The 12,090-nt window shown below is 31.1% G+C and overlaps 2 protein-coding genes across 3 annotated transcripts in view; one reads left to right on the top strand and one right to left on the bottom strand.

Moving 5' to 3' along the window:
- The first annotated feature begins 32 nt into the window (after nt 1-32).
- Nucleotides 33-3,909, top strand: LOC144850732 (ribonuclease P protein subunit p29-like). Of its 2 annotated transcripts, none has more exons than XM_078708132.1 (7): nt 33-94; nt 558-680; nt 779-1,014; nt 1,422-1,499; nt 2,922-2,983; nt 3,165-3,266; nt 3,597-3,909. In XM_078708132.1, exons 2-7 carry the CDS (start codon nt 600-602, stop codon nt 3,731-3,733), a joined length of 696 nt encoding a protein of 231 aa, XP_078564258.1. In that variant the 5' UTR covers nt 33-94; nt 558-599; the 3' UTR covers nt 3,734-3,909. The 2 variants fall into 2 exon arrangements, with proteins under 2 accessions (XP_078564258.1, XP_078564260.1); XM_078708134.1 differs by lacking the exon at nt 33-94 and adding an exon at nt 128-326.
- Nucleotides 3,910-8,078: 4,169 nt separating this feature from the next.
- The window catches only part of LOC144849550 (adenylate cyclase type 2-like), a 69,110-nt gene continuing 65,098 nt past the window's right edge, over nt 8,079-12,090 (bottom strand). Inside the window, exons 22-24 of the mRNA XM_078706491.1 lie at nt 11,918-12,041; nt 11,298-11,422; nt 8,079-10,460 (exon numbers count right to left, since the gene is read on the bottom strand). Coding sequence (XP_078562617.1) covers nt 10,302-10,460; nt 11,298-11,422; nt 11,918-12,041 — 408 coding nt within the window. The 3' untranslated portion in view covers nt 8,079-10,301. The remainder of the gene's footprint in view (nt 10,461-11,297; nt 11,423-11,917; nt 12,042-12,090) is intronic.

Raw genomic sequence — 12,090 nt, 5'->3', positions numbered from 1 at the left:
GTGTACTGTCTGAACTGTGAACTCTGACCTGACCTGAAATATCAACACAAACACATGTTTCTTGTGTTTACATCATTTGTTGTCTCAAATTAATGTAACTTATTGATCTAATGATCACAATACTTGTTTTAATTTACTTGATTCATAATCTAGATTGGCAAAATACTAGGCCTAGCTAATTAATGATTATTTATATGGCATAAAATAGGGTATTTTCCTCACTGATTCAGACCAGGCCAGGCAGTCAGAGACAGAGAGTCACACATACACAGAGAGGACGGCGATAGTGGCCCTCTACTCACTGTCTGTATACGTCGCAGCCTTAGGTAGGCTATCTGAAAGGGTACTAGGCCTAGGCTAGCTTAGATAGGCCCTATGAGGTAAATCATGGTATATATATATGCATAGGCTTAACATAGTTAGAATAAAAGGTATTATTAAATAATGATCAATATTAAGCCTATTATTATTATTATTATTAGTTTTAAGTTTTACAAATAAAACACTTAATTAAATTCAATAATAAAAAAAATTTATTTAATCTTTACTTATTGCAGAGAAGTATCTAATCCTCACACACCAATAAATAGTAGTAGAAGATGGATGAAAAACAATTGGTATCTGGTCTGTACAGAGGGTTATCACAGAACATCGTCGTGGATGAGGATACAGATATCAAGGTAGAAGTGTACTGGCCTAATGACTAGAAGAACATTCTCATTTAGACATTCAGATTATCATGTCGTAAAGTAAACCATCTCCTTTGTTTTAATTGCAGGAAGCCGGACATTCTCAAAAGTTTATAAACAGTTTCATTACACGGAATGTGCCAGCAAGTCGTCAATCAACCATAGAAGGATTGACGGAAGGCAAAGGAAAATGTTTTTTAAGCTTGGAAAAAGTGAAGCTGAACCGTACGAACCGGAAGCCGGTCGCCAAAGGAAAGCAGAAAAGATTAACATCAAAAGAAAAAAAAGCATTGAAACTGTTTGATATTTCAAAAGAACATCAAAAGTAAAGAATAGATATTCTGTATTTTTATATTTTTCAGAGAATATAAGCCCACTTATCTTCAACATTATACCAGAGTGCCAATGTAGCAGATGATACTATCACTATGTTCATGATGTGTTGCAAGGCTGTGATTAGTTTATTGTTGAGCTTATTCCTGTGTCTTGACATTAATTATAATTAGAACCATCAAGGGAGGACATCTTTGGGACATAACAAAGTGTACCATTATATTGGGGTATCCTCTGAATATTGGTGTTCCAAAAAAATGGGTAGTATTTGTTAACAGAAGCATAGATGAAATAAAATCAATACAATTGCATGATACCACTTACAAGTATTGTTGCAATTCACAGTATTAATACTATGGAGCCCTCTAGAGGTGAAAAACTTTCTTTTTATTTTTTTAGATATGAAATGTATATACCACTACATCAGCTATGGCTTGAATACATTAAGGAATACATGCTAACACACCTACCTAAACAGTGAGTGAATGACATCCAAAACAGCTGCTTATTCTATTAATAGGAGAGATTTTTTCTTTTTTTTATCCAATCGATCGAAAAGTACTAAATATAGTACGACGACGTTATAAAGTTTGCACTGTGTTTCTCTGTGTTGATCTTGGTTACAGTCTGATCAATACGTCACATCTGTGTTTTTTAGGGCGCTGTGTTTTGCTGCGACATTAGTCGCCTTGCTTGTTTCCCTGGGTCTGAATAATGTTTCCACCGTCGTCCCTGTTTATTGTATCTGTTTTTCTTATCCAAATAGATTCTCTTACTTTTCTTTCAAGTCATGAAGTATCTTTTTGTAGTATTTTATTAATAATTGTATTTTAATTTTTAATGAAGAATATTTAAAAATTAATGTAAATTGTGTCATCATCAAAATTAAGACATAATCCATAACTAGCTTGAGTACTGAACATAAATTATGTTATTAAAAGAAACCATAGATTCTAAGGCAAATAAACATCTAAAAATAACATTCTCACTCCTGAGGACGATCAAAGCATATTGATCAAAACGTAGAGAAACTCAACAGTTCTTTTCAGAACTAATATATGTGGTGTACCGCAAACTTTATATCAACGATATGTATCCTATTAATAACCTAATTTGTATTTATAAACTATTACTATAAACTATACGTCCCCCTTGTGTGAATTATTCGCAGATGGTACTGTCGATGGTAATTTCGATAGATGTTTACTCATTTCCTATCTATTAATGATCTATGATATTAATAATTGAAAAATAAGACAGAATAATTAATTAATTACTTTATTGATAAACATAATCAATATACAGCTATATTTAGAAAGTTTTCTTTCAGTCATTTTTGCGAGTCATTTACAGATGGTACAATTTCTAAATGTTGTTTACAAAAGTTCCGTCTTCTCTCCTGATCTACGATGATATTGATTATATTCAAGGAAACATCAATAACTGCTCCAGACGTTTTCGAAAACATTCTTTTTCTTTGAGTACTGATCCAAAAAATATGTTTAATTAATCAAAGTTGTTTATCTTGTTCGTACCAAGCAATGACGACAACGATGGTGGGTTTTGCGTCATACGTACGCTTCGAGTGATGATTGCCGTGCAGGTTATTGATAAACGGTTATGAAACTAAATAATTAGATTTGTTTTCAACGTACCAAAACAACTTTGTTTATCGTCAAATGATGAATGAAAATTTAGTTTAGAGATCTTGGAAAACTTATTCTACTGCAGTTACTGCAGTAAACTACATTTTTTCACTACGAACCAGTAAAACCAGTAACCATTTATTCACCTAGGTAAATTAAGATCCAAACTTAAATATAAGTTTCCTTTTTAATCTTTATCAGTATTATTAAATGGTACTTAAATTTGTTATTGTATGTTTTTATTTTTATCCAGAGACATGAAGCAATTTCAAGCAAAACTTCTAAAAGCAGATCTTCATGGCTGCATCATGACAGGCAAGTAGAACCTATTAAGGGGACACCTTTGGGACCCAACAAAGTTCCCCTGATTGTTTCATGGTAAAGTGTCACCCTTAATAGGGGTGTCCCAAAGGCGAGTTCCACTGTATAAATGTTTGTTTTCTTCACTGCAAATAAGTTGTCTTAAATATTTTATACTATTATTGTTGTCTTGCAGTAACCAAGTCTAAATGTCCAACATACATCGGACAGTCTGGTATCTTGCTACAAGAAACAAGAAACGTCTTTAAGATAATCACCAAAGAAGACAAACTCAAAAGTAAGAACATGTAACCAGAATTACCACAGACAACAATTATTCTTACCAAACCACCACAGTACCACATTTACACTATCAACACCAAAAACCACAATTGTCATTAGTACTATAACTAACTGCAGACATTACCATCAACCACAATTATTACCATTGACACAATTATAATTATCACCACAGACATTGCCACAAACCTAAATTATTACCATTTCATCACCATCATCCACAAACATTTTCCACATTACCAAAACCATAACCATAACCATTTACCATTGCTAAAATCCCCATTTCTACAACCCACCATAATAAAAAATAATTGTTGTTTTTTTACAGCGATTCCAAAAGCAAACTCCATATTCACATATGAATTCTGTGGTCATGTGGTGGACATTTATGGAAATCAGTTCAAACACAGGTCAAGTCAAAGGTCAGCAAGACGCTTTAAGACCAAACCAACAATAGATTTGTGATGTACCGGATTCGTATTTTGAAAAACAACCTGCCATTTTTATTAAAATAAAAATACACAATGCATCAATTTTATTTTTCAAATATAAAATTTATTCATAAAGTACTATCAGTAAATAAACTTTATATATACAGTATAAAATAATGTGGTAAACTTTTAGTTATTGTTCATTCATGTTGAAAAAGTTATTTAAATCTCAATTGATTTTGAAAAAGTTTTCTAGAGAAAGTTATTGTTCAAAGGTTTATTGTAGATGTTCCGAAGAAGATGTTTGTGTGTTACTGTGACCCTTGTGTCGAATATGCTCTTTTTTGTGATGCGTCTTTCCATGGTGGCGTCGATTTAACACATCTTTATTGTGTACATTTTCTTTTCTCGCTTCATAATCTTCTAAATGTTTTGCTGACGTTACTTCAACATTTTCCAAATATGTTTCTGATGTTGTCTCATAACCAGCATTGTTGAGAAGTGATTGAATTAAAGAAGAGTGGTTTGGTTTCGGTAATGATACAGTCTGGCGACCTTTCTCGTTGGCACGATCAATAACCGGTGCTCCGTCTGTGTCTCGTACCATTTTCGGGTATTCAAAGTTTTTATCGTTGTTGAAAGATATTGTCGGGAATGTGCTTGTTTGTTTTTTTGAAGAAATGTACCATTCGAGGAAAACATCTTCAGAATTTCCATCAACATTCTTCAGCATTTTTTTCCAAAACTGCTTGCATAATTTATGATGTAGATGTCTGATGTTGTTGTCGTTAACTTCCTCTGCTAGCAGACAAGTAACCATGGTGATCAGAATAAACAAAGTTGTATAATGCATCTTGGGAATTTTCTTTAAAAGTCTGAAAAATATAACACAAATAAAAATTTAATATAAAAAATGTTAATTTATGAAATATGTATTTACATGTCATTACAACTACTTTAGGGAATAAAAAATGTATATTTATAAAAAATGAAAGACTAATTTAACTTTTGTAATGATTGTATGTGTATGTTAGAAGCCTTCTTTGGGAATCCCTATTCTGTAGACACATCTGTTCAGGGGACAGGAGAAATGATATGATTTACAGCCAACCCCTATTCAAGGGACACCCCTAAGGAGACACTATGGTGATTCCCGAAGGTATATCCCCTTAAGAAAGGTTCTACTCTATTCGCATGGTACACATTAATTACACATTTAATGCGCTTAAGTTGGTTAGGTATTTAACAAAAATGATTAATACATTTAACACCTTTCATGACAATGGCATTTTTATATGAAGGACAGTAAATCATCCCCTGTGGACTAAAACCTTGGAATTTTTTATTTTCTTAACCAATGTATCTCTGAAGGCATCGATGAATTAATACTCATCAATAATTATTAAAGGCATCACCGAAATTAAACAATGTACGCATATTTGATTCGGATACTGAAACAATTTTTCTATATTGATTATGAAATGATATTCAATAATCGTAAGCGAAGGCTATTGTCTAAACTAGTGTAGATATCGTACGTTTCATTAAAATCAATGATCTTCAGCAAATTAGCGACATATCTGCCGCGTGATTGGTTAAAAAGTACGTGGGGCATAAGACCTTCAAATCGCAACCTGCTCGTCCCTTGCTGAGAACTTGAGACAAAAGAATTCCTTGTCATGGAAATACTTCAAATACCTATCAGTGAGTTTTCTCACACGCGCATCTGTAGAGCGTTACCAAGCCTGATCTTTTCATTTGTTTACAAACCAAGGTGCAACCTAGCAACAAACACCTTGATTCAATTCTATGAGTATTTCTGGTAACTTAACGAGCAATTATTCTATTACATTGTTCATTTAAAAATTATTTTGTACTAATTATAACTATATTTTTTTTTGTAAAATAAGGTGTCACCAAGCAACAAACACCCTGATTCTATGAGTACCTCTGGCATTTTTTTTTAAACAAGAAACTATTTTATTACATTTTTTTTAAATTTGGAAATTAATATCAATTAATTAATTGTACTATTTTTTTTTATTATAAAATTATTTTGCAAGAAATTGAATTTAGATTTTTTTTTAATTTTCAAAATGTGTATACTTTTTAATAATTGGTAGCTTTTCAAATTAATTTAAATATGTATATATTTATTTATTCTTTATTTAAACAAACATAAGTTGCAATTTAAAAAAGCCTAATCTTAAACTCCATAGTTAATGTTTTTTTTTAAAGACATTTAATTGGCTATTCTACTGATATAATCCTGCATCGTAAAATGTATATTTATTAAATTTGTTTAATAAATTAAAAGTTTAAAAGTCTGGCCAATTATGTTTAGTTTACTTTTCTACGGTTAAAATTAATTTAAAATAATTATATTATATTATTATAAGTAATTTATTCAGAAAACATTGCTAATCATTCTAATTAGTTTAAAATAAATAATTACATTTTACAAATCTGATCTATGAACATTTAATGTGAATATTCAAAATATATGCAAATATTCAAATATATGCAAATATTCAATATATGCAAATGTTCAGACAAAAGCTTGCACCTGCATATATCACATAAAACACAAAATATCAAGTAAAGTATATTTTGCTTTTGAACTTTAAGCAAATTTAGATATTTTCAATTTCAATGTGAAGGCTGATATTATGTATACAGATTCAATGTGAATATTCAAAATAATATGCAAATATTGAAAATATATGCAAATTCAGAACAATACACTTGCACCAAATAGAATTATATAAAACCTGTCAAGAAAAAAGAAAAATATTTTTTTAAACAAAATTTAGTAAATTTACATATTTCCAATTTCTATGTAGATATGTCCGATATATGTAATTATAATTTTGCACCTTTAAATAGACATCACTTCTGCAGTATTGTAAATTTTATTTTATTATTTATAAGTCATATGCTTTTTAATTTCTATATGTATAAATAAAAAAAATGAACATTCTTACATAAACATAATATTTTTATTTAATAGAACAAAATAAAAGGCGACATCTTCAGGACCCAACAAGTGCCCCAAGACCCAACCCCTTGTCAGAGGTGTTACATTGGCTCAGGGATGTCCAAAAAAAAGGGGTTCTACTAAATTATTAATTAATTTATTAATACTTAATGAAGTATGAATACAATTTTAAATATTACAACTCACCTCCACTTAAAATACATCAAAGTGTTGTAAGAGCTCTGTTGTGATGCGTACACTGCAATGGTTTCATAGCAAATGAAGAGAGGCCGCATCATCTTGTACAATTTATACGTTCATCTCAGTCGGCAGGGGGTAACTTTGATTAAGATGTCTGCACTAATGAGGCAAAAGATATCTCATTGGTTCTCAATTAGGCGTATCATTGTCCTTACATAAATACATCAGCTGGAAAATTACAACCGAAACTTTTTTGTCCGTTAGTGCATTAATATGCTGTATCACTATCAATCGATATTCTTAATCAATACTATTAAAAAATTCAACAACGGAATCAGAGATTATATATATTGATGGAGATTATTTTGCCATGAATTATTTTAAACAATTGACAATATCATTTAACAGCACTAATTCCTTTACGACTCGATTTCACGCTTTGTACCATTTGATACATTACGCAAGTTGTCAGAACATTGAGTTACTGGCCTCTGACGCGTCAGACCGTTTAATATGCTGTGGTGGTCTGTAGTCGATGAAACGTAAAATGGTATTGTGCTCAGAACACGTTCATATCCAGTATGCACTGTGAAATGAGGACATTTATTTCTGAATTTATTGATATTTGTAATTGATCTATTAATGCCTTGAGATTATCAGGAGGATGATCGCAAACGCAATTCGTTTCCGACGTGGGGGCATTGAAGGTGGTCTTAAATAATGTTGGTGGGAGGTACAATTGTTAACGCAGAACTGGATAACTTCTAAAGAGTTTTACAAAGCAGAAAATGGTTTTAAAGACCATAAGAAAAATGTAAAATAATTGTAAAAGACAATGTTTTTGATTGGATGATGCAATGCCCTTCATCAGTATTGAACGCAATGTTTTTATGATGGAAATATATTTTAATATTAACCTATATTTTCAATGTCAACAAAATAAACAAATTGTCATTTTTTCAATATTCTTTTGAAGATTGAAATTAATTAGTGGTAAACAGAAGACCAACTGGGTTTGAAGGTCATTGACCTTGTTTGTTTTTGCATCATGGTATTGGAAATTGTTAGTTTTGAACTTCATATGTGAAGCCTGTATGATATACCATAACCCTAATCTAACCATGATATAGCTGGCACCATGTGTGATACTGTATTGCAGAATCTGCCAGATAATCTGACAAATATCCATATTTGGATTAAAATAAAGTACAGAGAATCAGTTTGAAAATAATACACTGAATATATTATACAATGTAATTAAAACATTTTAAATAATTTATTAATGTTATCAACAATTAGTTCAGCAGATAAAAAACAATTGGATATAATAATATTAACAGAGCAAAGTGACAATAAGTTAAAATTATGTATATATTACACAGTATATTATGCTATACAATAAATTTGTAAAAATGTACATGTTGTAAAGATGTGTCATTATAGACATACAGTACCATATCACATGACATTTATTTGGCAAAAATAGTATAGAACTTATTAGGTCCATGGTTGAACATTGATTCTATCAGATAGACTTGTGGAAAAGTTTTATCAGATTTTATCTTTCGTTCATTGTTACTGGCTTCATGCTTTGGGTTGGGAGCATTTCCTTTGTCTAGACTAGAAACTGTTTTTAGTCCATACAAAATGGAAGAAGCATTCACAATTATGTCGTCGTTATGCAAAAGGGAGTAGTTTACTTTAGGTACAGGTATGTATGTGAAGTCGTAGACACATTCTGGGATGTTTAGTAGTAATTCGGTAGCTTTAGGGAGCAACAACCAACGACGTAGGAACAAGGTCATGTAAAAACTCATTGTGCGAATGCTGGGAAGTTGGGACATGCTTTATCACTCTATACCCGGACAGTTTTGGTATTTTTAAAGTTCAGACGAAGACCAACAATACATCAATGCGCATGGCATAGTTCAGCTGGAAAGCGAACCAAATTAACGAATAATAACACGCTCAGATCATCAAGCGTTACATATTATAATGTCTTATTGTACTGTATATACAGTACACTTACACATACACAATACGCGTTCAAGAATTTCTTCAAACCTAATGTATTAATATGGATACAGATGGGTGTGTACCCAACAATATGTGAGGACATTTGTAAAAGGGTTTTAACAGGTAAATATATTTACAGTCCTGTCTATAGTTTAAAAAAAACCCTGGAATGTTTATTATTTTACAATAAATTAAGATTAATTAATTACAAACATATAGAATTTTATATCAAGGTCCAGGTGGGAAAATATGGAAGCGGTCTGTTCTGTAGAGCAAAAAAAAAATAAATAGGCTAGAGAGCTTTTATTAGTTTAGTAGATAGTTTGCATTGCTGTAAGCTATGGTTGTATATTATAAAAAAAATTATTTTATAATAATTCACAAATATTATAAAAATGAAATATACTGCATATATAGCCAGTTCACCTTGAAATAATTATGGTGCTTTTTAGCACAAAACGCTTTAAACAGTACATTTAAGATTTGCTGAACTGTAATACTGTAGTATAAACACACACACACCAGGGAGTTGTAATTAATTATAACTCCCTACACACACTGTGAAACCATGTTTAATAATGATACCTTCAAACTTCATTCTTATAAAATACATACATAATGTAAATTTGTTAAAACAATTCTTGATTTATAAACTACTAGAAGAAGTTTGAACAAGCGTTATAGCACAGTACAACAATATACCTTAATTAGCAGATTGTTAATGCAGAAAATGCGCAAGAAATACTGTAAATGCTCTGTTTCAAAATTTGTTTAGACTTTTCGCAGATGGAAGGCAATTTTAACCTTTTTTTGGTAAAGCCAGAAACACAAATCGCCACTTAAAAATACCTGTAATACACTCGAACATAATGGGCCATGGGACTATTTAGCAGCCTAAAAAATGGTTTGTTTGTTCGCAACTAGAACACTTGAGTTTGTTAAAGTCCAAACTAAAGGTCACAAAATATGTTTCAAGTTAAGTGAATTTCAACTCAGCTCAGGTTACTGACATTTCTAGTAGGTCACAAATCTTGGAGCAGACCCAAGATATTCTGTTTTAAAGTATGAGATGCATATAATGAGTGAGTGCCCAATCAGTTAAGTCAGTGGAACCGTAATTACGTAGCCGATGCAAGGGTTCAAGGATCACTTGCTCCTTGATTCTTGTGGTAAAACTAGTCTATAAACCGTAGGTCCAGTGTCTAGCTCATGTGCACTTTAAAGAACCTAGTACATCTTTCGAGATGAGTAGGGAGTTACCCCGGTGTACTAGTCCACACACACAGCCACTGTGCAATTGGGACTGGCTGTTTTAGAGGTGTTTACCACCTGTTGGTCCCATCCTTCACTAATGTACATCTTAGTGAGAAGTTTGAATAAATAACTAAAAAGAATTCACAAGTTAAATTCAGTAGACCGAACTAAGGTTAGCCGATTGTGATATAGATCTGTTCATCTTTTTTACTAAGTACGTCTTCAGATTGCCTTTTCCTTTAATGGACACAAATCCACGGCTTTCGCAGGTAAAGCCCAGCTCATTCAATACGCTGGCAGTCTCTTCCGTAACCTGGTGTAAAAGAAACAATTATTATTAAATATGAACAATAAACTATTCAATAGATATAAAATGGTATGAGCAATTATTAGCAACCCATACAAACACCAACTATTACCAATAAAATACCAACTATTACCAATAAAATACCAACTATTACCAATATAATACCAACTATTACCAATATAATACCAACTATTACCAATATAATACCAACTATTACCAATATAATACCAACTATTACCAATATAATACCAACTATTACCAATATAATACCAACTATTACCAATATAATACCAACTATTACCAATATAATACCAACTATTACCAATATAATACCAACTATTACCAATAAAATACCAACTATTACCAATATAATACCAACTATTACCAATATAATACCAACTATTACCAATATAATACCAACTATTACCAATATAATACCAACTATTACCAATATAATACCAACTATTACCAATATAATACCAACTATTACCAATATAATACCAACTATTACCAATATAATACCAACTATTACCAATATAATACCAACTATTACCAATATAATACCAACTATTACCAATATAATACCAACTATTACCAATATAATACCAACTATTACCAATATAATACCAACTATTACCAATATAATACCAACTATTACTAATATAAAGTGTTACATACTGTACATACATACCAACTATTTCCAATGTATACATATCATTTATACCAATACCATACAAATTAACAATACATACCAATACCAATTGCTACCAATACATCCCACCAATACCAATTATTTAACCAATACATACCGTACAAGCATGCCAATACAAACATGTGACAAACCTGAATGTTTCCGATAACGCCACATGAGTCCATTCGGCTGGCAACATTCACCGTGTTTCCCCATATGTCATATTGTGGTTTACGTGCCCCAATTACCCCAGCAACAACGGGACCATGGTTTATACCTAAACAAAACATTTAAATTTCCTTCATTTATTTTCATAAAAAAATACTTTTGAATAGGATGATTAATTAAATACAGCCAATCTTCAATAAACTTGATTCCAATTAGGATGAAATAAAATTAATTTACCAATCACAAGATCATCTGAACTCATCTCATGTGCAAAATTAAGTCAAGTCAAGTCAAGTATCATTTATTATCATTTGTTTTAAGAAAAAACATAGAAATACAAACAATAGTAATGTACAAAAGCTCTAATTTTGGACTTTTAAATATAACAGTACACTATAAATTGGCAAGAGTTAATCTTGCTTTGCACAAAATGTTTTTAAAAAGCTGAACATGCAATAATACCATTGAATATCACTTTTTATTATTAGAATAGAACTAGAATGAATTTAACCAATCAAATGTAAGGGATACACTCAGGGTGTTATATTTAATATTATATATATATTATATATTACTACAGTATTCATTACAAATGTTACCTTACCTATTCTAAGCTCAAATTCATTAAATGAATGTTTGTTTAGTTGCTCTAGTTTGGTTTGCATTGACATCGCAAATTCAGTCAGGACACCAACGTAATACAAGGCTTGTCGTTGGCAAGCTTGATCCTGGTAACACACAAAGAAAAAAAAACCAATTTTGATTTTAAAAAAAACA

This window comes from Antedon bifida, chromosome 8, assembly GCF_963402885.1.
Source record: "Antedon bifida chromosome 8, ecAntBifi1.1, whole genome shotgun sequence".
Lineage (NCBI taxonomy): Eukaryota > Metazoa > Echinodermata > Crinoidea > Comatulida > Antedonidae > Antedon > Antedon bifida.
Note: the sequence above shows the minus strand (reverse complement) of the source record. Positions and strands in the feature narration are given on the sequence as shown.

Excerpts from the sequence above, each read along its gene's own strand:
- LOC144850732 (XM_078708132.1), top strand. The coding sequence starts at position 600 with ATGGATGAAAAACAATTGGTATCTGGTCTGTACAGAGGGTTATCACAG. Across the intron at positions 1,015-1,421 it reads ATTTCAAAAGAACATCAAAA|ATATGAAATGTATATACCAC; the intron begins GTAAAGAATAGA and ends TTATTTTTTTAG. Across the intron at positions 3,267-3,596 it reads CAAAGAAGACAAACTCAAAA|CGATTCCAAAAGCAAACTCC; the intron begins GTAAGAACATGT and ends GTTTTTTTACAG.